This window comes from Vanellus vanellus (genome assembly GCF_965231255.1).
Source record: "Vanellus vanellus genome assembly, chromosome: 25".
Taxonomy (NCBI): domain Eukaryota; kingdom Metazoa; phylum Chordata; class Aves; order Charadriiformes; family Charadriidae; genus Vanellus; species Vanellus vanellus.
The window spans coordinates 4,980,916-5,008,851 of NC_138930.1; the positions used below are offsets into that span (position 1 = coordinate 4,980,916).

At 49.6% G+C, this 27,936-nt stretch overlaps 1 protein-coding gene across 3 annotated transcripts; it reads left to right on the forward strand.

Moving 5' to 3' along the window:
- Nucleotides 1–780: 780 nt before the first annotated feature.
- On the forward strand, nt 781–25,591 carry BTBD2 (BTB domain containing 2; the record flags this gene model as incomplete). Of its 3 annotated transcripts, none has more annotated exons than XR_014270048.1 (10): nt 781–1,400; nt 7,589–7,708; nt 11,047–11,203; nt 15,018–15,123; nt 15,932–16,129; nt 18,933–19,125; nt 20,847–20,934; nt 21,976–22,122; nt 22,703–24,436; nt 24,591–25,591. XR_014270048.1 is itself a non-coding variant. In XM_082495478.1 (9 exons), 9 exons carry the CDS (start codon nt 781–783, stop codon nt 22,862–22,864), a joined length of 1,791 nt encoding a protein of 596 aa, XP_082351604.1. In that variant the 3' UTR covers nt 22,865–25,591. The 3 variants fall into 3 exon arrangements, 1 of the variants encoding a protein (XP_082351604.1); XR_014270049.1 differs by having other exon boundaries at nt 22,703–22,972; nt 24,306–25,591; XM_082495478.1 differs by having other exon boundaries at nt 22,703–25,591.
- Nucleotides 25,592–27,936: the final 2,345 nt, after the last annotated feature.

The following is a 27,936-nucleotide window of genomic DNA, read 5'->3' on the forward strand; positions in this document are numbered from 1 at the left end:
AGGAAAGGTTGGTACGTCAGGGTGGGAAGGGAGCAACCCTTGCCCCCTCCACATCCCCCCATCTCCCTGCCTCTCCCACCAGGGCTGCCCCCCCCCCCCTTCACCTGCAACCCCCTCCTGCCTCTCTCCATAGCCCAAACCTCCCTCGCTCCTCACGCCCCAGCAGCAACCCTTTTCATCACCATAACCCTCACTCTCCCCTCCACGAATTGCCCCCCCCCGACTCCTCATCCCCCACCAGAATGACCCCTCTCATGATATGGCCCCCAAAACTGCCCCTCAGGGACGGCTCCCCTTGTCTCCCTCACAAATTGCTCCTTAAGGGGATCACCGCCTCATCCCCCAAACTGCCCTTCAGGGATCATCCCCTCATCCTCCTCAGAGATGGCCCCTCTTTCCCCTCAAGGATCGCCCCCTCACACCCCTCAGGGATCACCCCCTCTGCGATCCCCCAAATTGCCCCACAAGGATTGCCCCCTCCTTAGAGATGGCCCCTCTTTCCCCTCAAGGATCGCCCCCTCACACCCCTCAGGGATTACTCCTCATCCTCCTCAGGGATTGTCCCCTCAGGGGTCGCCCCCCCCTTAGAGACTGCCCCTCTTTCCCCTCACGGATCGCCCCCCCTCGGGCCCGGCCCCGCTCCCCTCACAGCCCCGCACCCGGCCCCGCCCGCCGGCGGCCCCACGCCCTCCTCTCCCCGCCCCGCCGCCGCCGCCGCCGCCGCCGCTCCCCCCCCCCCCCCCCGGTGGCCCGGCCGGCGGCGCCGCCGCGCCGTGCCCCATGCGCCGCTGCTGCCCGGCTCTCTGCATCACCACCGGCACCGGCAGCCACCGCCGCCGCGGCGCCTCAGCCGCCCGCCCCACCGCCATCGCCATCGCCGCCCCCCTCCCGCCCGCCGCCGTGTCCCGCCCGCCGCTCCTGGTGCTGGTGCTGCTGCAGCGCCGCCCCGCGCCGCGCGCTGCTGCGCCTCCGCCGCACAAGATGGCGGCCGGTGGGAGCGGCGGGGGCCCCGGGGGCCTCTCCTCCTCCTGCCCGCAGCCGCCGCCGCCGCCGCCGGGCAACGGTGCCGCCGCCACCGCCGCTTGCACCAACGGCGCCCCCCCCTCGCCTCCCGGCCTCACCTACAACCAGTGCGGCGCTGCCAACCCGGCGGCGAGCGGCGGCGGCGCGGGGGGCCAAGCGGCGGCGGCGGCGGCGGCGGCGGCTGCGGGGGTGGCGGGGGCCGCCGGGGGGGCGGGCGGTACCGGCGGGGCGCTGCAGCGGGAGCCGGTGTATAACTGGCAGGCGACGAAGCCGACGGTGCAGGAGCGGTTCGCCTTCCTCTTCAACAACGAGGTGCTCAGCGACGTGCACTTCCTGGTGGGGAAAGGCCGCGGCTCCCAGCGCATCCCGGCGCACAGGTGGGCCCCCGCGGGGGGAGTCGCGGGGGGGCCCGGGGTGCTCCACGCGTGGGGGTCTGCACTGTCCCGGGTGGGTTGCGGGGGACAGGCGGGCCGCGGGGGTGCCCCGGGCCCTGTGGCGGCCTGGCCGGGCCGTGGCGGGTGGCCTTTAGGCCGTGCTGGTGGCCCTGTGAGGAGGTCGGGGGGGTCTCGGGCCTCGGGCGAGGCCGTGGGTTTGCTGTGGGGTGTGTGGGGATCCCCTGCACGGCTGGGGGGTGATGTTGGGTGTGTGTGTGTGTGTGTGTGTGCAGGGTTTGGGCTTCTGTGCCTCCCTCATGAAAGGAGAAAGGGGGGTCGGGTAACTTCACCCCACGTTTCACCCGCCGTGGGGAGGTCGGGGGGCCGCGGGGCCTCGGTGAGGCCCAGCCCCGCTGCTGGCGGGACGGAGGGAGCGTGGGTCCCCCCCGGTTCGGTCTGTGACACGTTGAGAGGCGACTCGGTCAGTCGCTGTCGCCTCGAATCTCTCCCGGCCCCTCAGATCAATGTGATGTTTCTCCTTACGGTGACGGGGTCCAGCTTTCGGCTGAGAGTGGTTTCCCTGGAGGGTAGGTGCGACCGGGGCGAGCGCTGCGGGGGGAAAACCCCAAATCACTGGATCTCCCTCGTAAGCAGTGCTTGGTTTTGTGGGTGGCGGAGGAGAGGAGGAATAGTGTCCGCGGCTGCCTGATCTCCGCCGACAGATACAGGGATAGGTGAGAGCGTTGGGGACGGGAAGGAAAGAGCGATGATTTGATAAGCCAGATTTCTGCCACAACGTTTTCTTTCAAAGCTAACCTTCACTGAATCTTTTCTGAAACCTTGTATTTTGGGGTGGGGGTGTGGGGAGTAATCCACTACTGTAAAACAAACCCCACGATTCCAGAAGAGCTGTACTGAGAATGACATCTGGGCATGTGGTAACCAGTCGAGGTTAATGTTTAAGGCTGAGCTGCCATTTAAGAGTTTGCGGCTCTGAGCTGCTCGGGATTGCCTCCACCTGGATAACACAAACCCGATGCGGCTGATTGACGTTCGGCTGCTTCTTGGGGCAGCTCCAGTGAATCACCGTGTGCCACTCGCAGCCCACCGCTCGGGGAAGTGCCTCCTGGGTTCCTCAGCTCTACCAACAGCAAATGCAAGAGCCTTCTTGCTCCGAGACGGGACCTGCTTTAATTGGGGTGGGGGAAAGCTTACTGGTGTACTTAGTGCTTGGCAAAGGGAGCCTTGCTGCAAAGTATTTTGAACTATCGCTTTTTTCATAAGTGCTCGTGCTCCTGGAAATTTCCCCTTCAGATTTCCCTTTTTCTCTTGCTTTCTGAGCAAAACGCGTTTGTTCTAGGCTGGTTTGAGCGTTTAGGGTGTCAGTTCTGGTCTTTTATAATTTGAAGCTTAATTAGTATTTGAGTAAGCTTGTCCCTGTCCTGAGAACTAGGCTTGCCAGGTGGGGAGGGGCAATGTTCAGCCCAGAAATAAATGGAAAATAAATGAAGCTTTAAGAAAAAATAGCCCCCAAAGTGAAATGCTGCTTAATTGCTCTGAAATCCATCTGGTGCTCTGGGTGGTAAAGATAGAATACAGTGTGTCATACTGTGACATCCCACTTATGGATTATATAGATTTTAGTAAAACTTGCCTGCATGATATTACAGTTGGGATATCCTGATGATTCATGAAGTACCGTGGTTATTTCAGAAATGGAGAGCTTAAAATAAAACCACCCAGACCCCTTCTGTGCTCAGTTCTCCCACAGCAGCCTGACAGCAGAAGATATTTTACGCTGGAATAGAGTCGCAAAGCAACTATGAATTTAATTTCAGAGGCACCGTATTGCTTCAGCGACCAAGGGCAGATGTTCATACTTTGATGCTAGGTGTCTGAAATAGTGCACGGTTAACAGGTAAGTATTTCTGTAGTCTGGTTTTACTGTGTTTAATTTTCACACCGGGCCAGGTACAAAGCGTGGTGCAGTAGGAGTGTGTCCCAAATAAGGTTCTTGGAGAGTGGCTAGTGGTGCCTTGAGGAGTGGTCTGCAATATCTTACTTGTCACCTTTGATACGGTTGCGTGGCGCGTTAGAAATTGCCAGCTGTGGCAGCAGACTGGTTAGCACGAATAATCTGAGTGTTGCAGTCCTGCAGGAGCAGGAGGTGATAGCGCAGCTTGGTCCCTGGTCGGGCTCCTCAGGAAGGAGCAGAGCAGAAGTGGTGTATTTGTAGGTTGAGGTGGTTAAATGGCATGTATATGCCAAGTGATCGGAGGTGATGTTGTTCACGTGTGGTGGCGGTGCAGGGAGGAGGTTTCTGGGTGTGAGAGCTGTAGGTTCAGGTATGTTTCTAAGAGTCTGGCAAGTTCTTAAGTTCTGTTTGTATAAAGCCGTAGAAGCAGACAATGGATATCTCTTGTAGCAACTAAGAGCAAACATTCATTTTGTGTGTGAAAGCCCTGTTTGTAGATAAATGGCATGGGTGGCTGTGCTGGCTTCGACTGAAGGTTCATCTGCCCAAGCAGCTGTCCTGTGAAGCATCTGCAACCCTGAGAAGATCAGATGTTTTCCACCTTCAGGAGGCTCCAGACCCTGCAGAAGTTGCTTGCCTACCCTGCAGCAAGCTCCATCCCTGAGCCTTGAGCTCACTCCCTCTTGCTGCTGAATCAGCCATGAAGAAGATGGAATGGCCTTAAGTTTTTTTTTTTTTTTTATGTCAAGGCTAATAAACGCTGGACCGAGCAGACTGCCTCAAAGCTTCACGATGCTAACGTGGCCAAGGTCAACACACAGAGAAGGGTTTTCTGTCTTTCTCCAGATCTGCTTCACTGAGCACAATATCAATTAGATTAGAAACATCTATACCTTATCAGCCAGGAGCTGCATGGGTGTGATAATTAAGCTTGTTAATTGGCCAGAAAATGTGGCCCAAAAGGGAAAAGGGCGAGTATGTGGTAATGCACCCCTGTGTGTACTTCAGCCTGGGAGATGGGCAGCTCCGGGACAGTCTGAGTAGGTTTCTGGCTGCTGTTTCCAGGCGTCTCTCTTCTGAGCTTATCCTGTCTTTTCTTGGATGCATATTAACTTGCAGTACCTGCAGCGCTGTGTGCTGAGGTATCCCAACGCTCGATTGCTGGGATGGCGTGTGAAGGGCTTCTCCTGGGGGATTTTGAACCTGCCTTCTGCGTGTTTCACCTGGTGTCTCTAGTCCTTGCTCTGGAAGGATGCAGCAAGCAAACGATCATCGTTCATTAGCTTCTTGTCACCTACAGTTTCACCGAGCTCCAGCACATCACGTGTTGCTCTGTTCCTGTGCCAGCTCTTCTGGAATAGATATTTTAAGATTTCTCCGCAGTGGAGCAGATGGAGGAGGGAGGTGGTATGCAGCGGTGGGATAGTCGTAGTTCTCGAGTGGTTTATTTTATTATTGGTATTACCATAATGTCTAGAAAGGGAGCAGGACTGTTGGGCATACAAATTAAACTAGGTGACAGGTGGAGATGCCAGGATGAACAAGGAAGCAGTGAAAATTGGTGGGTAGGAAGCTGTTAAGTAGCGTAATGAAAGGCATTTCCTTGCAGGCCTTCAGAAGCCTTGGGAGTCAACTTTGGATCCTCATGAAGACAAATCAAATTATTAACCTCATGGAAGCTCCTGTGACTTATTGCTGAAAGTCAGTTCACTTTGATTCTTACACGTGCAGAGGGAACGACAAGAAATCAAGTGTTGCTCTTAGTTCTTTTGCTCTGCTTCTGCTCATTCCTTTGCATCTTTTCAGTAGTCTGCTTTATTTTGTTCACCATACCGATGTTTAAAAATTAACCCTCTGTTTGAATTCTTCCTCTGACAAAGGTGGGTCACTATGCTGAGCTTAGTGTACCTGCATTTCCCTTTGGAGAATGGCATGTTTGCATCAGGCAGTGTTCCCTGGGGTTAGGAGAGAGGTTTGCTGTGCACTGGTTGCTCCAGTGCTTCAGCAAATAGGAGGGGGAAGCAACAGAAAGCCCTGTGACTCTGCCAGTTTGGCTTAATAGTTGTGTTTCTCCCATCTGAAACAAACCCCATTTCTTCTTTTGCAGACCTGAGCGATTGGGGAAAACTGTTAGACTGCGTAGGAGGAATGATGCACATCCCTGCTTTTCCTGGAGTGTCTTTAGAATAGCGTGAAGTGTTCATTTTAGCAAGAGTAAGAAGACACCATGAAGACGGAGGGATTTTCTTACATTATTTGTGTTCCATTAATGTTTTAAGGCAACTTAAAATTCAGAGTCCTGTGCATCTCTCTGGCACCTACTGGGATCCCTTTAGGGCTCAGCAGTTTAAAAAAATCAGGCTGACTTGTCCCCGAGTGAAATGGAGGCAAAAATTTGAGATTTTTTTTTTTAATGCCCTTTTCAAACTGTTTTTGAAGGCTGTCTGCTCATCGGGGATGTATGCTCAGAGATAATGCCTGCGATTGTCTCGCCACCATCACCGCTTTTGTAGGAACAAGGATTTCTGTTTCATCTGGCAACTCCAGTATTGTGAACGAGGTTTTTTATTTGTTCTTGACATTTTTCTTCAGAATTGCTTGATAGAAATAGGCATGTGTGTACTTTTTTTTTTTTTTTTTTTAAATCACTGTGGTTTGTCCCTAGCTCTCTTAACCGATCAGAAACAATGCAACCCGGCTTGTCAGCCCAACAGTCTGTCATGGCAAACAAGCCTGGCACGTCCACGGCGCTTCGCTCTATTGTGTCTGTGGAAGGCTTCCTCTGGGTGGGAGGGGAGTGAAAAGTGAGAAAATGAAAAATTTTGTTTAAAAGGAAAAGAAAAAAAGCTTCTGTCGTTTCCTACTGCAGAGAAATCTAACTGAAATTCCCCTTTAGTCATGGGCTTTCCTTGGGGTCTGACTACTGGAGGTTTCTGTCCTGTATGGTTTTCTGTCTGCAGTTCTTGACGCTTCTCTCTGTCGAAGTGTGCGTCAAACTCCGCTGCAGTGAGAGCCCCTGAATTTTCCAGCTTCTTCCTTTTTACAGTCGGTTGGAGAAGTGGTTGCACTAATCGCTTCTGCAGCCTGGTCTCCTCCGCTTCCTCACGCTGCTGAGCTGCGACCTTCGTGGCCTGTGCTGTATTTAACTGCTCGATTGCAGACACCAGGAAGAAGATTGCCTTGCTGGGGAAAAACTCATCTCTGCATTTTCAAACAATGAAAGTTCTCAAAATGTTTTTTCTAAGGCATAAGGCAGGTACAGCAGCTTAAATACGCACAGGCCTCTCAGCAGCCCATGTCTATGCCTCCTCCTCAAGTAGGAGTTGATGTTTATCAGTGAGGGAAATCATCTTGTTTACATGGGAACGCTGGAATATTATTTTCAGTCCGAAACCTGGTTTATGGGAATTCTTGCTTCCTATTTCTTTAGGGCTGATAACGTGCCTCTTGTCATTAATTGCCACGTAAACTCGCAGTGATGCAAAAAAGGTTTGTGTACACCTAGCAGTGCTAGTTTGCTCTGCGTCAGATTTTCCTTGCCTTCTAGGCTAAACCCAAAGCAGGTTTTTCATGGAAGGAGACGGCAACGTGCACGGGGAGGGCAGCTCCTGTGCCGGGTGCTGCAGGAGGTGCTGGTGTCCGCAGCTCCCAGTGATGCTGCCGGTGCAATTTGCATGTTTTGAGAGCTCGCTGTGCTGTCACCAAGGATGCCTTCCTGGCATCTGAGAAGAAGGGAGGAGGGTGGGTAGTGTGTATTGACAAATTTTCTGTAAGTGTTTTCAGTACGTGAGTGTGCGGAATTGCACCAAGACTTGCGCTCTGTTCAATGGAAGAACTTAAACTCCTTAACTCTGTTGTGTCTTAGCTTCTCAACCTCATGAATGGTCCGTAGACTCCTACAAGGACTTTGCAAAGCAGCCGTGCGTATTCTGTTCCATAATGCACAAGATCTTGTCTTTGGGGAATCATTACTGTGTTGTACGCTGGGACAGGGCTCAAAGTGAAGTTGGTTGCAACTCTGGTGTTTTTGCAGTAAATGAACAGAAAGCCCGACACTCCCTTTCTGTTGCAAAACACTTTTTGCTTTATCGCTAGGAACAATTTGCTTTCCCTGGGGTTGGCCTTGGGGAATAGCAACTAGCCTGGGATTTTTTTTTTTGGAAAGTGAATACGATTTAACGTAAGGGTTGGTTTTTTTCTTGTTTTTTAATGTTAGGTTTGTGCTGGCTGTGGGCAGCGCGGTCTTCGATGCGATGTTTAATGGTGGAATGGCCACAACTTCTACAGAGATTGAGCTGCCTGATGTGGAGCCTGCTGCCTTCCTAGCTCTGCTGAAGTAAGCTTCTTCTAATGTACAGTGTAACGGGAATGAACAGATTTATCGTAGAGATGAATGTTTTTAATGAAATCAGTGAACCATTTTGTAGAGTGGAGATCTTTAAGTTTCTAAGTAAAATGCCTCTTTGATCTGTTCAAGAGCATTTAAATGCTGGTGTTAAATCCCTCTTTTCCTGGGTAAAAGTGTAGTATAGCTATTGCACAAAAACATCTGACTCGCTCCACGTTTTGGCTTAGCAATAGTTAAATGAATATGCCCTCCTGCTGCTGACCTGCACTATGGGCAAAACTAAACTGGATAATTTATAATTTTGTAAATATGTAGTTATATATAGTTACACCATGCACGTGCAGCAATAGGGAGGTGTTCTGGTTAGCAGTTGCAATAAGTGCACGTGCTGGCCCTTGTACTTAAGTTGATACTCACTTGTTCAGACATTGTCTCATAAATTCTTGTTCATTAATTGGTTTGATTTGATCCAAATGCTGTTTGAGAGAAGTGGGGAGAAGTAATCCTCTTAAAGCTCTGTAAGTTACAAATACTTGGAGCTCATTTAGGTTATGGGCAAATGAGCAAGTTATAACAGGTAAGCAAGGGTGTGAAATCAGTGTCAGCCATTCTGTATGGTATCTCTCCTCGTGCGTGTTTTATTCCTCTTTTGGAGAGCTGGTTTTGAATTTACATTTACAGCCTGTGTTGCAAGTCTGCATGCTGGGGGAAGGAGGAGGAAGGGGCTGTAACATTCTATTCAGCGATTTCTTTAAGCTCGGCTGGTGCCATATAACACCCAGCAGCAGTCCTGAATGTATGCTGAAAAGTCATTGTCCCGTTTCTATAGGATTTCTGTAACCTACTTCCAGGGGTTTCCAGTCCTGTGCTCTTGACACGTTCCTCGCTTGCTTCCTATTGGGAACAATGACTATATATAGCTTTGGCACACTTTTTGCTTTACCTTCAAAAAGGGCTTCGGTCATGACTGTGCTATCTTAGAAGATTTAAAAATTGATCTTTGCTAGAATGAAAGAGCAGAAATAATAGGGAGCCCCTAGCCCCCACCCCTTTGGCTCATTTTAAATCGGGCACCAGCACGTGGGGAATCCCTCTAATTGGCGTACGACTCTCTATCAGCCAGGTAAATCTTTCTGGAGTGCAGAGCTAGTATCTATCTTTAAAACTTAGTGAAACTAGAATATCAACTGAATGAGAGGCAAAGTCACGTTGTTTCCCTGCCAGTGCTGAGATTTCAGCACTTGTATGAACAATAGGATCATCTGAAAAGACTAAGGTGATGAGTTTAGGTGGATTTCAACACAAACGTTTATATTTTTGTATAGGAGAAATTGTTTGTGGATTATCACAGTGCCTCTGAAGTTTGCAGTTAACACTACAGTGGCTGTGCACATGGTCCAGTGATGTCTTAGATACTTAAATGTAGAATCAAACTGTCTCTTTTAAAATGCTCAGAGCTTAAATGTGCCAAAGGAAGTTTGGGTGCTGCGTTCCAGAAGGAAGCTTACCAAGAACGTGGTATGAGCCTTCCTAGGGTAAAATCAGTCCCTCCAAACACTGATCTGAAATGGCAACTGATCCTTACATATGTCTCTGGACTTGCTCCAAGCCATGACCTAATGCTGTAGGATCAGGAGCTTATCAAGGGACAAAGTGCCCATCCCGAATGTTCAGTGGAAGATCCCTTCTGGGCGCTAGATTGTGATTATGTTTGTCAGCTAGTGGCCTTTAATAGGTCTGCTGTAATTATGCAAGAGATCCTTTTTTGTCATTATTATTTTCATGGTAACACAAGGAACATTTCATTGTATGGGGTTATAATCTAAGTCTTCTTTTAAATTGATACTGCGCTTTTTCAGTTTGAGCCTCTCTTGTTATCCCTCTTAGCACATGCTGTTTGGACTATCGTAAAAATAAATACTAACATAGTCATTGCTGTAAATAGAACTAGTTGTTTTTAGAGCAACTGTGTTTTTTTAATCTCGTAATGAAAAGGATTACTTAGTGAAAATAGGACTGGCGAAGGGATGTGTGCAAAATACATTCATGAGCCTGTGCCTTGATGCTGTTATTAACAGATGCTCTAGAGCAGCACAAAAGCCTGCTTTCAACAGCAATGAGAGCGCTTCCCTTCCTCTGAATCCCCCTGTTTATGCTTCCCTGAATTGCATCCTGGCCCTCTCTAGCTAGAGGACCAGGAGCTCCACTGCTGCTCTGCAGCCAGTCCCTCCAGATGGGGACACTGCCCGGCTGCTGCGTGAAGCCTCCAGGAACAGCGGCCACCCGACATGTTGCTGTGCCCCTTTCAGAGAAAAGCGGTAGCAGAAGTTGCCGGAGTTTCCAAAATATCCTGTGGAATAGGAGTGCCAAGCGCAGTTAACGCACTTAATATTACGCCTCTGTGCTTTGTGCCTTTCAGATCCTGATTGGCAAATGCTCGACTGGTTAAAGGAAAAACAGTAAACAAAAACTCTGCATGGGATTAGGACTAGCATCAAGTGTGTAACTGGTTTTACTGAACTCAGCCTGTCAGTTCCTGTTGTCTCTAATCAGCGTGCTTGGGTATGAGGAGGCTCGGTCAGGCTTCCTATGAAGACCTTTGTTTTTCCATGCACTATGAATGTGCTTCCTTGTTTTGGCCTAACAGTGAAGGCTGATGCTTTGCTAGCAGCGTGGCAGTCCTTGTTTTTCATTGCAATTAACTCTTGCTTTATGCTGAAGTTATATTGTGTGCTGTACTTTAACATCTGTATAATGAAACGAAACAGTCCAGTATATAAAGTGAAGAGATGGGGGAAAGGGGGGCATGGATAAAACACCTCATCTGCAGTGGATGTGTTTGAGTGCTTCGGGTGACTTTTGGAATAGTATGTAAAATGGAGTTTCTCTTCTGAAGTAGGCAGGCAGAGTTGAAATTTTTGTCCTTGTTTAGTCTAATCAAACAGCCAAAAATGTTAATTTTAGGGGGTGTACTTGGCCAGAGGCTGTTCTTGCCTAGCGTAAGTGGCAGGATAAACAGCTCTCTGGTTGTGGAATGCTAGGCAGTTTGATATGCTTCAGCAGATATTCCAGCTATTCCATTCATTAAAAGTTATACTATAAAAAGAGTGTGGGGTTGTGTTGGTTTTTTTTTTTTTTAAAGGAAAAAAAAAAAAAGAAAAATCTTCTCCTTGGTAAACCAGAGTTGGTGGAAAGGATGTGAAAACTGTTCCATCTCTCAAGTAGAGGAAATGGGGCCAGGATGATGGGCAGAAGCACAAACATGTTTTTTATGAATTGTTATCTTCTTGGCTTCACCTGAGCAATGTTTGTTTGCACGCTTTCAGATTTCTTTATTCAGACGAAGTTCAGATTGGACCAGAGACTGTTATGACAACACTTTACACAGCTAAAAAATATGCAGTTCCAGCCCTTGAAGCTCATTGCGTGGAGTTTCTGAAAAAAAACCTCCGAGCAGACAATGCATTCATGCTGTTAACACAGGTGAGTTTGCCATTGTTTGCTTTAAGTCCTTTGCGCAAGGTCCATCGCAATAGGAAAACAGAAATTTTCTTGAGTGTTATGGAGTTGGTTGTCCAAAATGGGGCAGTTCTGTGTCATTTTGAATTCTTCCTTACAGGAGTCTAGCGCTGATGAGCAGGTTCTTACAAAGAACAATAAAATACAGCAAATGTTGCTGCTGTTTAGATTTGCTTTCTGTTTTGGTGTGGCTGGCGATTCCTTCCATAGTGTGAGCTGGGCAAGAAATGAACAGGGTGGAAAAATTTCATCTGCCAAGAAGAAAAGTGAAATGAAAGAATTTTTTGCACGTTCAGATTCAGGACTGGTGTAATACACTTTCTCTTGCTACATCTAGCTGGTCAGACGTTCTTTGAAGGGCTTTTTTGCAATAATTTCCCAGAAGCGGGGGTGAAAGAAAATGCAGCTTTTTCATGACTGCTTTGGTTTATTTTCCTAGGAGAGGAACAAAGTGATCTCTTCCTCAGCCTGTTCCAGCTCACCCTCCCGCTGTACTGAAGGCACGTGAACCTGGAGTTCCAGTACAGCTGCGTTTCTTGACTCTTTGTGGGGCCGATTGCGAATCCTTGTGCCCCTCTGTCTGATCCGATCTGGGAGGGTTGGGCTTCCCCATCTTCCATTTGACTCTTCTGAGCAGCAAACTAGAAGACAGTGTTTACAACTTCTGCTTATTTTGGAGAAGATCAGAGTTTGCATGCAGGTTGATTAAATTAGCATCACTATCCTTGCCATTTCCTAGCCCCATCTTTTCTTTCTGGTCCCTGCCACCCTCTCTGCTGACAGTTGATGACGTATCAGTGACTTCCACAGTGCTGTCACCTGTGTGTTGCAGCGTGTGGCATTGCCAGGGACACCCTGGTCTGGGTGGTGTAGGAACGAGAAACAAACAGGCATTGTGTGTGCGAGTTTCTTTCCTTTAGAGAATGGGCGTACTAACTCCGGAGGAGTGTTTCTGATCAGCCGGCTCAGGAAAGCTGCTGTGATTTCTGGTGTTAAACAGACCTTGCGAAGGAGTTTTCACAGCTGCCCTGACTTGGGGACCAGCGCGCTAAGGTGGTCTGGCTCTGAGGGGTTGTCCTGTCTTGGGTGGCGTATCTGTCTGCTGACTTTTTTCCTCCTTGTCAGGGGTACAAGTGTCTTTCATGCTCCAACTGTAGTTACTGCATCCGTGGCAGTGTCTACACCAGCAGTTTTTGCAGAAATTGAAGCAGTGTTGGCCTGAAGCAGTCACTGCTGAGCTCTTTGCTTGTTTGGTGTGATTAGGCTGGGATTTTATTTGAGTCAAGGTATTTTGGATCAAGTTATCAAAGTGGTTCCACGTTACATTGCTGTTGGAGGCACTCTTCGCTGCTAGGGTTCAGCTATTGCTGCAAAATGCCATGTCCCTCTTTACACGTCTTCTTTTAACGTGTCCCTTTTCCACATGCCATAAACAGGCGAGGCGGCCTCTGAGACATGGGGGAACCGCACTGCACTTCCCTGGGGCAGAGTGAGGATTTAAAGATTCTTGCTTGGGTGATGGTAGCCAAAGCTGCGCTCTCACCTGATGCATGGGAGGACAGTTGTAACTCTTTGGCTGCAGCTCTCCCGTTCTTTGGGTTCAACAGCCTACAATCTGGAAAGATCAAGAGCTGTTATCCAACAGCTGAGAAGAGATCTTTCCTGTAGGCTGCAGTTTTGAAGAGGCATCTTACGCAAGCCGTCACCTCGTGAGGATTAGAGGTGTCAGCTTTTTGGTGGTATTCTTTATGCAGGGATTTTTGCAGCGTGCTAAGTCTCTGCAACCCGACTTCGCTAACATTTAGGTTCATAGTGACTTCCTTACAAGTCACAAAGGTCCTTCTTTGACAAAGGAGGAAGGTGTTCCTAGTTTTTGAGGTATCAAAACCAAGATACTGCCTGGCGCTCTGTCAGCTGCACTGGGGCAGCTAAATGCCAGATGGAGACAGGCTTTCCTGGTTCCTTTTGTTTGTGGCTTATCCATTATGATTAACTATCAGTGGTGACTTGTATCTAGTTTATGTTCACTATTGCAGTATATCAAATCTCTAAAAGATTTGAGGCTGGTGTTCTTTGAGAAACGTATCTGTATCGTGGGCTGCATGAGGCATCTCAGTGGATCTGTTCTCAAAATGCTCTCAGTTCTGGTCCTTCAGTGTGAAAATCGGCCTTTGTTTTCTGCTTTTGCTGCAACAAATTGATAATTTGTACAGTCAGTTACAGACCTGAGATGCATCCTGTACAAAACATTTCTCAACAGGCTTAAGATTTGTGGACCTAAGATGGCAGAGCCCCAAACCTCCTTAGCATGTATCATTCCTGAATCCTGCTGGTCCAGCAACCGTGTCATTGACAGCGTTTCAAGCAACTGCTATTCTCTGCCAGAAATACCAGTGGCAAATAGATCTCCTAATTGATTGTGCCTCATTGTAAACCATGATCCTCTTCCGTGCCAGACATACATGCAAATGTCACTTTGATCAACATGGAAATAATAGCTTGCCTAAAGCTGCTGTGGGAGAGAACTCTGCGAGTGTAACGTAAGTCCTTCACGTGTCAGAAGGCACTACAGTAGTAAAGTCTGAGTCAGTCACAGCTCCTGGATCCCGAGAGCGCAGGGCACTGGCAGGCCTCCAGCCCCCGGCGCAGGCGATGACTGCTGAAGCTTCCCTGGGCCCTGAGAAAACGGAGACCTGTTTCAGCTCTCCGCACTTGAGGTCTCGGCGCCAAAGGTTAGCCTTGCTGAGCTCTACAGCCTGTGAGCAAGGGTGAAGCAGAAGATGCTCGATAGTGCTAGCCTCTGAGCGACTTGAATTCCCAGCCCAAACCACAATTTTTCAACCTTACCTGTGGCAGCGGGTTCAAGTTCCAGTGTGCTCTTCCGCTAATGTTAGGTGTGATGTTAAGGCAGTTCCTTCCTAAACAGCAAAACCAGAGCATTGGAAATAAGAGGTCGTCTTAGTGACTTTAGTGTGTTCCCACCTCACTTCTGCTTACGCTAGGTACGGGGGTGGTTGGACCAGATGATCTTAAAGGTCCTTTCCAACCTAAATGCCTCTATCATTCTATGTCGTGGTGGTCTAGGGGCATCTGAAATGGTAGTGAGACTGTTACGGGACTGCGCTTTGCTGGGCAGAGAGATTCTGAGCAGCTCTCTGAGCTGTGTGCAGGCTTTGTTTGGAATAGTAACCTATTTTGTGGGGAATTCTTTAAGATAACTACATTAGAGTAGTTGTTTCTGTGCAAAACATGCAAATGCACTAAGTAGGCTGCGTACCCCGCAGGGTTTTGCACATCTTGATGGGACGCAAGCAGTGTGCCTGCTTAGGCGTTTTTGCTAATGCGTGAGATCAGTGTGACTATATTCTTACGGAATAAGCTGTCTCTGCATATCCTTAGAGCGAGCAGGTCTGGAGTCACTGGCCAAAGCTTTCGTCTAACTATAAAAACGTAGTAAAAATTACCCACGCTCAGCTGACATGGTCAGTATGGCGCTGGAAAGCACTAGCGCCGTGGTAACTGATGTGATGTTAAAACAAAGACGTGCCTGAAGACATGCACAGCTAAAACGGACCTGATGCCAAGTGCAGATTTTTCTAGTGTTTGCCTTGTCATGCTTAACTGCTTGTGAAAGGCTGCTGCAGCCCAGTGAATTCATGATGCAGTCAGGCATAGTATTGCTAATGAAGACGGGCTCTGGGAGAGAAGGGGGGGGGGTCCTTCCTTAGTGTAAACTCTAAAATACCTTTTGTGTTAACGACTGCTTCTTCGTTACTAGGCAAGACTTTTTGATGAGCCTCAGCTGGCCAGCCTTTGCCTAGAGAACATAGACAAGAACACATCGGATGCCATCAATGCGGAGGGGTTTACAGACATTGATCTGGGTAAGCTTTTTTCCCTCCTCCCTCTACACGCTTTCATAACAGGCTGGCCTTCAAAGTTATTACAGGTTAATACTTGGCCCTTCTCTTTTGCGGCTTTGCTGTTCTGCAGCAATCTGTTGAACGAACAGTCTCTGGCACTAAGTGGCTAGAGACGAGGCATTTGCAAAAGAGCGTGCTCGCTTGCAGAAATATCCTGGAATCTTGGAATCTGCTTACTTTGGTGCAACTTGAATTTTCTGGGCACGATACAAAGCCCGTTTCCTCTGTTGATGTTGGCAGGTTTTGGGTGGGTGTAACTTGCCTCCTTTTGTGGAGTTGGCCTTGTTCCCTGAATCTTCGTCAGGTTTTGGAGTTAAAAAGGTGTTGGTTTTTTGGAAGCAAGAACTGGCTATTTTAATTACCATATGCAGTTTCCAAACTTGCTGGACGCAGTTAATAAACATTAAAATTCAGACTTTAACCTTCTTCTAATAAGATGGACTATGGAGGTAAGGCACGGGTAACCTTCTGGCTTTCCTGCTGCTTGCTTCATCCAAATTTGATGTCAAGTAAGTTGCAGTTCATTCTACTGCACTTCCATTAACGTGCCAATTACATGGGCACTGTTTGCTGCTCCAGTGAGTTGCTTGCTTATGGAATATGCAAATATATCTTCCTCAGGGGCTGCAGGCAGCACTTTTGGGAGATGCTGTTTTTTCAATTGATTCTCTTTTACTTACCTTGGCTGTACATAAGGTACTTCTGGCTAGGTAAAATCGGATAATTTGGGTTACTGCCTAAAGTTGTCACTATCTGTCCTGCCTTGCAGACACCCTGGTTGCGGTTCTGGAGAGGGATACCCTGGGGATCCGGGAGGTTCGTTTGTTTAATGCAGTGGTTCGCTGGTCAGAGGCTGAGTGTCAACGACAGCAACTTCAGGTGATTCCAGAGAACAAGCGGAAAGTACTGGGCAAAGCGCTTTCTCTTATCCGCTTCCCATTGATGACTATTGAGGAGTTTGCAGCAGGTAACTGAACAAAGGCATTTCTGGCAACCCTGGTCTTTGCTTTCTCTGAACTACAGAGGATCACATACACGAAAATGGATTTTCTCTCTGTATTCTGTAGTAATTTAAATTTGAGATTATCCCCCATGCCCACTGATCTACCAAATCCACTGTGTAAATGCTATTTTCATCCATAATCATTCACTCTTCTTTTAAAGACTATGGTGCTCTATCAGGTAGGAGCAGGTCAGATCATAGCTGTTTGTACTCGTGTTTAGATGGTTATTTTCTCATTCAGCTGAGAGCAAAGATCTAAACAGAGGTTCACATGCTTTCCTTTCTAACCATTCCAAGCATTTAAACTCCACGAAGCTAATGGAGTTGCAAATAATTGGGGTTGATTGTAGCCTGCTCCTGAAGAGAAATGAGAATGTTTCTCCCCATCCTCTATTTGCTGCCGCCTGTAATCCATTGGTGGTGTTGGCCATGTCTTGCTGATGCCCTTCAGAGCAGAGCCCCATAACAGAAAAAACTTTCAAAATGTTCTTTGAGCTGAAGGGTTGGCGTTGTTTAGTCTGCGTCTCAAAACATTTTTCAAGTTTACATTAAGATCTTGATTTGCAAAGATGTCTAAATCATTTAACAGTTTTGACTAAAGATTTGTTTTGTTTTGTTTTCATTGCCTGTTGTCTTTGACTTCATGCTCTGGTGATTCTCCAGGGATTGAAAACTGGCAATCAGCTTAAATAGTTTTCATGCCAAAAGACACTGTGGAGCCATTTTCAAAACTGAAACATGGTTTAGGCTGCAAAGAAGCAAAAAGGGTCACTGACACCACTTCCTTTGCAAATCGCTTCTCAAGGCAGAGATGGCGTCAGCTTATCGACAGTTAATGTACATATTTCAAGATGAAGAGAGTTATTAGTAAGAAGTAAATCTGTGCTTAAAACTTGGTACCCACTTTCTGTTGTGCCTGTCGCAGCTGCAGCGTTGGTTTTAGAAGCGTTGGTTCTTTAGAAGCAGCTTGGTCAGGGAGGGAGAGATCCGTTCGTCCCAACTGGGTAACTTCCCTTTGTGTTGGCACCGGATGAAACCGCGGCACGTTCTGCTCCTCGGTGTGCACTGTCCCAAACAGCTTTGCAGCAGATTACAGCCTTACGATCCGGCTTGATGGGAGAGACCATCCTCCTTCTGGATAGCTATACTGCCATCAGAGTAGTTTGCGTATACTAGTTTGTGTTTTTCTGTAGATCCTGTTCTTTCAACCCTTCCTTCAGATCTTGTATTGTTCTGTCTCACTGCGAGGAATGTGTTAATTTTGGCACATTTGGAATGGAGCCTTTGGGCTGGGAATGTCCGTGCCCCTCTCCATACTGTCTGTCGCAACTGCCTGTTCAACTCTGATCTTTGGTTAGTCGTCTTGCTTTGAGAGAAACTGTTACATTTTCTCCATCCACTTTAACCTAAAAGATGAACAAAAGAAACCCCAAACCCGAGAGGCCGCGCTGGTCAGCTGTTCCGTAAACAAGGGACTACCTTGGAATTGCTTCAGCTTTGTCCTTTTTCTGAGTGACTCCAATTTCTTTGGTGATCACAGCAGACGTGGGAGAGGGAAAGGGTTCCCCTCTGCCCCCCTCTCCCTAAAACAAAACAAAACAAAAAAAGGATTTTTACAGGAAGTGGTTTCACCAGTTTATTGTATAATCTGGTATTGAACACAGAGTTTTGCATGAAGATGTTTTAACTAGCAAATGTGTCACTCCCTTCCCTTAGAGCAAGTAATTTGAAACATTTGAGAATTGAATTGCGGCAACACAGGATAAGTTTGGACATGATCAATGACGGCTAATTTTTGCTGAGCAAAGTATCTATAAGCTCATTTATCTGTTAACAATCTTTAAATTCTTTCATGTCTACCTATTGCGGCCTTGGACCACATGATGTCTGCATGACATCGTGCTGAATTTAACCAACTACAAGTTTTTTTTGACCAGCAACTAGCTAGGCATTTGTTTCCTGCATTAATGAGCACTTAATGCTGTTGTTTCTTGAGTATGGCGTAGTCTTGTTTCTGTTAAAGTCCTCTTGCAAATAGAAGTGCAGAGCAGCTTTTGACTCTTAAGCGAAAAGACTAATTTTCACCCGGTTCCACTTCTGAAAGTATTCGAAGTAGTTTAGCATCGTTTTGGAAGAAACATCTAGTTACTGGAGAAAAGCTGAGAATGTGTTTCAGCTCTTCCTAATTTTTCCCTAGGTTCTACAATAAAGATGTTAAAAAGCCCAAAGAAACCCAAAGCGGGGATTAAATGCCCGAGGGAGGGAGGTAGTCAATGCATGGCATGAGCTGAACCACCTTTGTCTTGACTGAAAAATACTCCTGTGCTTTCTAAGTTGATGGTAACCAGTGATATTCCCTCCCTCCCTCACGGGCTTTCATGATGTCTTGACAGTAATGTTATAAAATACCAGTGTAGATGTGTGAAAATCCCCATCTCTTACCAGTATTATCGTCTCCTGAGGGAGTAGGGGAAGGATTAGCTGCACGTTTTGGCTTTTTTAGCCAAACGCTGTGCAGAGCTGCGCACTTAATCTCTGTACGGAGCGCGTACATGAAACAGCGGCTCTGCAGTCCACGGCTGGCATGCAAATAAAAGGCAGGCAGCACGTTTCCATGTGGGATTTAACTTCCCGACACACCAGCGAGGTCCCATGTGTGATGTAGGTGTGGCCCGCACGTCAAGTTTGTCTCCCCGTGTAAATCCCAAAATGTTCCCTTCTGGTTTCTGAAGGCTGACGGCATCGCTACTTTCGTGCTCCTCTGCAGGGCCTGCCCAGTCGGGAATCCTCACGGATCGGGAAGTGGTGAGCCTGTTCCTCCACTTCACAGTCAACCCGAAGCCACGGGTGGAGTTCATCGACAGACCGCGCTGCTGCCTGCGGGGGAAGGAGTGCAGCATCAGCCGATTCCAGCAGGTGGAGAGCCGCTGGGGGTACAGTGGGACTAGTGACAGGATAAGGTCAGCTTCTCTGCTAATTCTGCTGCCGATAGATTCGTGTTTACTGAGCTTTGAGCCTACTCTAGACCTAAACCCGCAAGGTTATGTGCTAGACCCCGACTTCCACCATATCAACCTAGTGCGAAACCGGAAGGGAAAGCATTTTGCTGGGCAGAAGCGTTGCCCGATGCGCTAACCTGCACGTGCAGCTGCAGGCTGCCACTTTGCTTCAGTTTTGGCAAAGGTTTCCAGCAAATGCAGCCCTCCAGCGCAGGCCCCTTGGGGGATTATTCCTCTCCTTTTCAAGTGGCTTCCTGCAGCTGTATGGGCACGTAGCGGTTGGAATCACCAGGCAGCTCCTGGCTTCCTCCTGTGCCGGGGTGTGTCGACTACCCGGTGCTCCATCAGGTCAGTTCCCTGCTCTACTCTAAGTGTAAATGTGGCTTGTTGAATCCCCTTAATCTTGCCTATTTGAGGGAGGGATTAGGGTAAAATGCTTGCTGCGCCTGCTTTTCTGCTAGTATCTATTTTGTTTAGACCTAAGCTTGTAGAGAAATGGCAAAGCCCGGTCGTGGTGCCAGAGATACGGAGGTGTGGCGTGGCAAGTGGTGGTGGTTTGCAAGCTTTGTGTGGGCAGGCGGTTAGAGCAAGACAGGAGGTAATCAGAAAGCCTTGGTTATTTCCCGATTCATCTTTGCCTTGAGTGGAAGGGGGACTTACCTTAATAGAGTTCCTTCAAATTCTCAAGATTTTTCATCAGTGGTTCTCTTGCATATCGATAGAGCTGTTGGTTGGATCTTTTGGGCCGTTCATCCCCTTACACAAGATTGTAATTGGAAGAGCTGTTGGCTCCAGACACTTAAACTGCTCTCAGATCGAACGTTCCGAGACCTTTTGTAGCTTGTGTTTGACTTTAAAGTTCAACTACTGGCAGTGTTAGGGTCAGTCTTCAGCGAGGCTTGTGTCCTGTTTCAACACTGAATATTTTATGCTGGTTGCAGAGCGGTGGCTCCTAGCCTGCCACGGATGTGTCTTCTTGAAACATGCAGGACTGAAAGAGTTGGTGGATGGGTGAAGAAATGATGTTGGCAGTTTGGCAGGGATAGAGGCTTTCTGCTGCTTGGGACGAAGGAGCTGTAGTGGGGCAGTGAATATCCTCCCCCTTGCTGCTTTGGGCAGCAGGGATTCCTGCATTCAGGAACTATTGAATCTTATTTCCTCCTCTTGGGTAAATGTTGAGTGCAGCTACCCTGCAGCTATAGCCGGCAAATACTTAGAAGCGCATTAACAATTCTCCTCCAGTGCTCAGCAGTGAAATATCTAATGACACTTTAAGTGGTCTTTGCTGTTACCTTGCTGGAAAGACTGCTGCTGCCGTGAGGGTGGGCGCTGTTCCACGCTCTGCAGGCTCCCCTGCCGTTGCCTGGCTGGCGTTTTTGGATGCCGACATTGTACTGCAGCCTCGGCTCTGAAGTTCGGTCATGCGATTGTGCAGCTCTGTATTTTACACGAGGAAATAAAATTATTGCGGACCCACTAGGACAGCCGAAGGTGTAAGCTTACAAATTGTGGTTTCTGTAAAGGATTTCAGTTATTAGTAAGAGTTGCACTTAAAACTGTAGTATGTTTGATTGAATCATAGGTGTAAAATTAAAGTGAGTGAAGATCTTTGTGTATCATCCTTGTACTAAACCAGTACAGGAGTGGCAAGTTGGTCTGACTTTCCTGATCTGTTCCCGCAGGTTCTCAGTAAACAAAAGGATATTTGTAGTTGGGTTTGGATTATACGGATCCATACACGGGCCAACGGATTACCAAGTAAATATACAGGTAATTCTCTCTACTACGTTAAAAATATTTGCTGCTGTAGGGACTAACTTACAGATTTTAGGAAGCATGCAACAAAATCTTAAATTAGAAGGGACTGTATTTGTTTTTTAGACAGGGTGGTTGGCAGATGTAGCGAGGGCCAGATGGGGCACCGGGGATAAGAGGGATTATTGCTCTCGATTTTATGCAACCTCCCGTTGCATGCGTCACTGTAGTATCTCCCCAAGTCCGCTCACAGCCTTTGAAAATACGTCTCGGAGTTGTGACGCAGTTTGAGAAGAAGCTGTGCGTGTTTTCCCACACCGAGCAGGCTGGGCCAATTCTGCCCTGCAGGTGCTGCAGCAGCAGTTGGGAGCTGCAGTAGTACTCGGACCGTCTTTTGCTCTGAGCTGTACAAATGCAGTGGAGCAGCCACGATTCAACAAGGGAAGAGAAGAAAGCGATTGCTGTGTCTGTGCTGGGCCCGTGCAGTGCCGATGTGCGGCCTCACGTCGTCAGTGTCCCATTCGAGCTGACGAGTAGGACTGAGGGGGACTCAGTTGTCTGAAGTCCATCGTGGTCTTGTTTAAAGACTGGGGCGGCTTATGGAAATCCTGTGTGCCTTGTTCTGGATGCGCGTGCGTAACCCTGGTCTGGATCACTTGAGAAGAACCATCCCCAGGAAAGTTATCCCAACACAGCGTGGCCGATGTGACGAGCACGGTCTGTCAGCGCTTCTTCCTTAATTGTCAGGGTCTCCTTCTGGTGCCCTTGAGCTGTTGGGGAGACAGGCAGATGAAGATCTAAGCGCAAAATGTTGGCCTGCAGTCCTCTGCCAGGCTGCGGGATACGGCAGGGAGTGTCTTGGGCTGTCTGGGACCTGAGCCTGCAGTTGTTTGGTGTGAAGATGGACATGAGTAAGGGGATAGTGCAGTCGTAATGGGGCTGATCAAAGTGTTGAGTCCCTCAGAGTCAGTCCAGTTCAGGGGGGGACACACCTGCACTGGTACAGGGCAGCGTTCAATTAATGGTGCAGATTAAAAGTTAACACGTGTCTTACAGATCATCCACACAGACAGTAACACGGTCCTGGGGCAGAACGACACGGGGTTCAGCTGTGACGGATCATCTAACACTTTCCGGGTCATGTTCAAGGAGCCTGTTGAGATTTTACCCAACGTCAACTATACAGCATGTGCTACTCTAAAGGTACCGTCCTGGGGCGGCGTGGGTAGGAGAGAGGCTTGTGAAGATAGGCGAAAGCAGAATTCCTCAGTCCCTTCACTGCAACCCGCTTCTCGCTCTGTGTTTTTTCAAGGCCTGTAGTGTAATCTCGAAGGTGTGCTCGGTAGTCCTTCACCTGGTGGAGCAATGGAGCACGTTCACCACCAGCGTTCAGAGCTGGCTTTTAATTTGTCTTGCGAGCGTACAGTAATTAACGGGCTACATCACTGCTGAAGTGATGGGATTCTTTTTTTGGTGTGTACAAACAAGCTGTCAGTTTTGTGGGCGTGTAATCCAGAGCCTGCCTGCAGTGCCTTAAAAAAGTTGATATTTAACTGTTGAGATCTGGTCAAATGTAGTGTTAAGTTCGGATTGAGATGAGAACTTTGCTCAAAATACCTGAGGTGCAAGAACCAGAAAGAAAAGGGAGGTGCCGAGATCTCCAAAGCTCGTTGCTTCGGGCCAGGCTGTGAGGCCGGACCTCCCAGAGCGGGTCCGGGCAAGCCGGGTCCTGCGGGGCCGTGATCCCTGTCTTGATCTGTCCTTCTTTCTGTGACCGTCGCAGGGTCCAGATTCCCACTATGGAACCAAAGGACTGCGCAAAGTGATCCATGAATCACCAACAACAGGAGCCAAAACCTGCTTTACGTTCTGTTACGCGGCTGGGAATAACAACGGCACTTCGGTGGAGGATGGACAAATCCCAGAGATCATCTTCTACACATAGTGCAGCTGCGGAGCTGGCTCTGGACTTTTCTGTTCTCTTCCCTGTGACCTTCCAAACTAAATTTCTGGCTGAGTTTGACCACACCAATTGGAGCCACACTAGCCAAAGGTCTCAGTAAAATCATTTCAAAGCTCATGTTTTGCCTTGTGCTAGTGATTCTGCTGCTATCACATACCAGACTAACTGGTATACCAGTATCATTTGTAGGTTGTCTGTGGCTAGTCATTTTTCACTTTACTGATTAATCCTATCTAACAACATGCGGTTTTTTTGACTGTAATGAATGTAGACGCTTTTCCACCGGTCAGAAGGATGGAAACAAGTGGCTCTGGTTGTGGTTATACTTTGCTGTGAGGAGATAATCCTGCAAAAAGACACAGTCAAGGGCTGTGTGGCCCATCCTCTTCTGCTCTAGCTCAGCAGTTGAGGCAAGAAGGTTTGCCACGGCATGGCTTGACCAGCCCGTACCTGGCGCCTTCCCTCCCTCCAGCCACGGCACGTGCGGCTGCCTCCAAAAAGTTACTGGCCTTTTCCCCGGGGCTTCACTGTTTCAGCACTACACGGTCTCAAGGAGAGACCTCAAAACCAGAGCGCCTCTGGAGAGACTGTGGCGTTTTCATGCTCTTCTCACTAATTCGTGACAATCCTTTACCTTGGGCGGCTGGTGACAGCGATCTGCCTTTCCCTGCGGAGCCAGGAAGGGGCAACGGCTCTGGCCGGGCAGGCTTTTTCCTCCCCTGCGTGCGGGCTGCCGCACCAGGGCCTGGTGGTGCTTCTTTCAAACTCCGTAGCGTGTTTCGAAGGATGGGGGATCTCGGATGACCCCTGTGCAGCCTTCAGCAGCTGGGGACCCCCGCTAGTCGTGACTGTGCTAAGCGAATCCTTTGCAGATAGTGCCGGGGTTTATCAGTTGAAGCAAGCGAGGGAACTTGCCTCACCTGCCCCGTTCCTGTGTACCGCTGCTGTTCTCATGCACGTTTCAATGCATTTTCGCTGTGTTTGTCTCTGCGCATTGCTAACCCGCCCCTGGGCCGCTTCAGACCCTGCTGCGAAATAGAGAGGCTTGATGTGCAACTGCCCGTTACCTAACAGCGCAGCAGATGGACGCGGATTTATGAAACAGTTTAGGAAAACAGGAAAGATTTTCTGTTTGCCGGTGTTTCTTTGCACAGTCAGCCTGTTTTGGACAGGCGCAGGAGGAAGATTTACAAATATCACCTGGCTTTGGGCTGTTGAGCTGGGTGATCTTGAAGATGCCCCCTTCTTACCTGTTCAGGGCCGGTTGCTTTTCCCCAAGAGCAGGTACGACCTCAGCAGAGCAGGGAGGGCCCGTTCTGCCGGGGAGGAGGTGGGTGGCTTGTACTTGTGGCTGCCTGACCCGCCTCACGGTCGCTGCCCGCTGGCGAAGACGATGAGACTATTTCCTCCCCGTCCTCTGCAGAGGAAGCTGTAATTAAAGCGCCGCTCAGCAGCGTGGCCGGAGCCTGCCGAAGTCTGCGTGGGACTCGCTGGCCGGGATGGTGCTGCCTCAAAGCTGACGTTCCTCTTTGCAAACCTCCCGCTCCCCTCCAGGTACGCAAAGCCGTTGTAACTTGCCGGGCAGCACTCGCCACCGTCTTTAGCTGCCAGAAGTTGAAACCTGGTCGTCCTTCGGTGGTGCAGATGGCTCGGTGCCTGCTCACTCGCTGGGGAAATGACATCTCCTCCTCTCACTCCCTCCGGTCAGGTCGGTGGCTGCCCCGGGTATCTCCTCATCAGCCGCGCAGCAGAAATACTGCCAGGAACACCCTGCACCTCCTAACCAGTAGCTGTTAGAGATGTCAATAGTGTGTTAACGTTCTCTAGGAAGACGTTGTAAGATGTGTATATTGTCAGCCTGCTTCAAGGTAGGATGTTTTTAATATGGCCAGTACTAAAAAAAAAAAAAAAAAAAAAAAAAAAATTAGGAAAAAAAAAAAAAAAAAGATGGGTCCATGACTTAGTTATTGAACCTGACTCTGTGCAATGCAGACGGTGTGAGATGCATTAACAGACCGGGCAGGCTCCTGCCCGCAGGGGAGGGGGCCCATGGGGCTGTACATAGGGGTGCCCACCGTCACCTCCCCTCCTTTGCCCCCCTTCTCCGAGCCTGTGGGAACTTCACTACCAGCGGTTGGGGGCCTGCGCCTTCCCTGGGCCGGGCTGGCTGCCCTGGGTGCCCCACCTTGGCCCCTGTCTGTCCGTAGGTGGCAATAGTGGAAATAATTGGAATTTGAAAGAAGCGAAGCTGCACGCTTGGCTGGGGAAGGAGCTGGCCTGAGGGCAGGCCTGTCTCCTCCGGGAAGGCACCTCCTCGATGGCTCTTCCCTGGAAGCATCTGCTCTTACTGCTGTTTTGTTATGCAGATTCTCTTCCCCAATCCTGCCCTCGCCCCGCCTGGTGGCTCTGCTGCCGGGGCGGGAGGGGAGTCAAATTGAACTACACCCGAGTGACTTCTGTTCTTACGGCTTTTATGCAGTTTGATGCGATTCTGGCTTTTGTGGATAGATGAATGTAATTCATTGTTGGACATGCCTGTTTCCAAAAGTATGAGACATTCTGTTGTACCACGTCACCTTCCGAGCAGAGCTGGGACTGTCTCGACTCCAGTGCTATTGATGAATGTATCCAATGCTCTCGTTCAGTGTTCACACTCTGCTTTTGGCCAGCTTTGTGATTTGTAAATAGGAAATCAATAAAGACATTCAGGTTGTCTTTACCAAAGTTTCTTCATGATTTGAAAAGAGCTGACGGCCGCTGCTGTGTCCATGGGAAGGTGGAGGGGGGACCTGGGCTGAGCCCGTTCCTCTTGCGGAGGGGCAGGGGGCGAGCCAGACTCCTGGAGAGTCCCAAGAGAAGGGCAATCGCTGCTGGGGCAGCCCAAGCCCTCCTAATAATGAGGTGGTTATGGAGCTCATGTTTCTCTGGGGGAGGAGAGCAGGAGGGTGCTGAGCAGGCGTTATCCTGTCTGGGGGTGAGGTAGATTTAGCCTGTCACTTTATTAACAAACTTCTCTAACCTGGATTGGAGGTTTTTCTGACAATGTAAGCTGTGCTCGAAGCTGCCCCGGCCTTTGCAGGGCTCAGTCCAGTCTCTGGAGGCTGTGAGGGTGGTGGCGAGAGCCGTGTCCCTGCCCTTGCTGCACGGGCAGGACAGCAAGGCTGTCAGCGGCGGTAGAGCAGGGCCGAGGGCTGGGCTCTGCCTCCCCTCCTGCCCCCAGACCCACTGCGCCACCCAGGCAAAGCACCTTCCGTAGCTGCCGGGCACGTTGCTCAACACCTCGGTGAGGAGCCCAGAGGGATCAGCAGGGCTGTGTTGGAGCCACCTGGTGATCCTGATCCCCTGGGCGAGGCTGTGAGAGCTTCCAACCCTTGGCCTGTGCTGGAGCTCTTTATCAGGGACACTGGAGTGCGAGGAGCAGTGGGGACATCGGCCTTGCCCCTCTGCTTTTGTACGGTCCTGGGGCCATGGCTGGATCTCACCTGACTGGAGCACAATGCCCATCCCGTCCTTCCTCCTCCTCAGCCATGAGGCCGAGGACTCCCCCAGCTCCTGACCAGCATCAGGGCCATGGTCCTTCAGGCTGGAGCCCCGCCAGTGTCGGAGCACTGGGCTCTGGCTGGGAATCGCCCTCCTGCCCCACACAGCCTTCCCCACTCATCGGCTTTTTATGGAAACATCCCCTGGGAGCCCCGGGGAGAGTCAGGCCGGGCAGGGAGCTGCCGGGAGCCGTTAGCTTCACTGCAGCAGCCCCGACTGCCCCCAGCCTCTCCTCATGTGAAAAAGAAAGGAGGGGCTGTATTTTTAGCTCTGGACTGTTTTGCAGCAGGAAAGGCACAGGGGAGGCCCTCGACGAGGGACGGGCACCGCGGAGACCAGGCAGCTCCCACCCGGGGACAGGGAACCCGCTGCTGGTTAAGCCTCAGATGAAAACGGGGGGTGCTGGTCAGTGTCCCCCACCCTCAGGGCCGTGCAATCAAGCACAGGAGAATGCGTAGGGTTTTAAAGATTTTTTTATTATATTTTTCAATTGTTTTATTAAAAAAAAAAAAAAAAAAAAAAAAAAAAGCCCCTAAATTCTATGGCTTCCAGGAAGCATCAGAGAAATTTAAATGCCATTTCTGTACACTTTGTTTTAAAGCAGTAACTCAACTCGCAATGGAACAAACGCCCTCACGTACAATCTCAGTATTTGGACTCCTCGCTGGAAGGACAGTAAGTCCCGGGGCTGCGCCGCGTCCTCAGTGCCCCCACGGCCCCGCTCGCAGCTGCCGGCGGCGCAGGGTGCGGACGGAGCCGGGAAAACGCAGCCCTTCCCTCCGCGGCTCCTCTTCGGCCTCCGCTTGGGTTGCTCTGAGCCGATGCGCTGAGCGGGCGCCACTTCCAGGGAAAATTTAAGGCGATTTTTTTTTTTTTTTTAAAAACATTTTTTGTTTGTTTAGTTTGCCTCGTTGGGGAAACAAGGGCAAACGTTGCATGTCACCCCCTCTGCTGCGGCCAGGGGACACAGGGGGCTGCCCCCGGCCCCCCTCCCAACCCCCCCCCGCTGCTCCCAATGAGAAGCCAAAGCCGGGGTCAATCCCGAATTTAGGAAGAAGCGGGGGTGCGGTGGAGTGCCCTCCCCGGGGTGCCCATGCACCCCCCCCGAGATGGTCAGTTTGGACAAATGTTTCAAAGCAGCCACAGATGGTCCCGTTCCCGCCCTCCCCCCACCCCTCCCAAAGCCTCAGCCCCTCTCTTGGGGCAGAACAACAGGGTTTTGGTAAAGATAAGTGTGCCCCCCCCCCGCCCCCCCCCTCCCAAAATGTGTCATGATCAATACACACACACCAGCGCACGGGTTCAGTCACGTAGGAAAGCTGCAGTGCCCTGGGGGGGGGGTGAGGAAGGGGGGGAGTGGGGGGGTGTCTGTGTGGGGGTGTGTGTCTCTGCGTCCGTGTGTTTGTGTGTAAGTTGCAACAACTCCAGTCCCCCGTTCCCCCCCCCCGCAGTCCCTGTACACCCCCCCCCCCATGCCACAGGATCAGGCCCAGCCTCAGCGCAGGCGGGAGGAT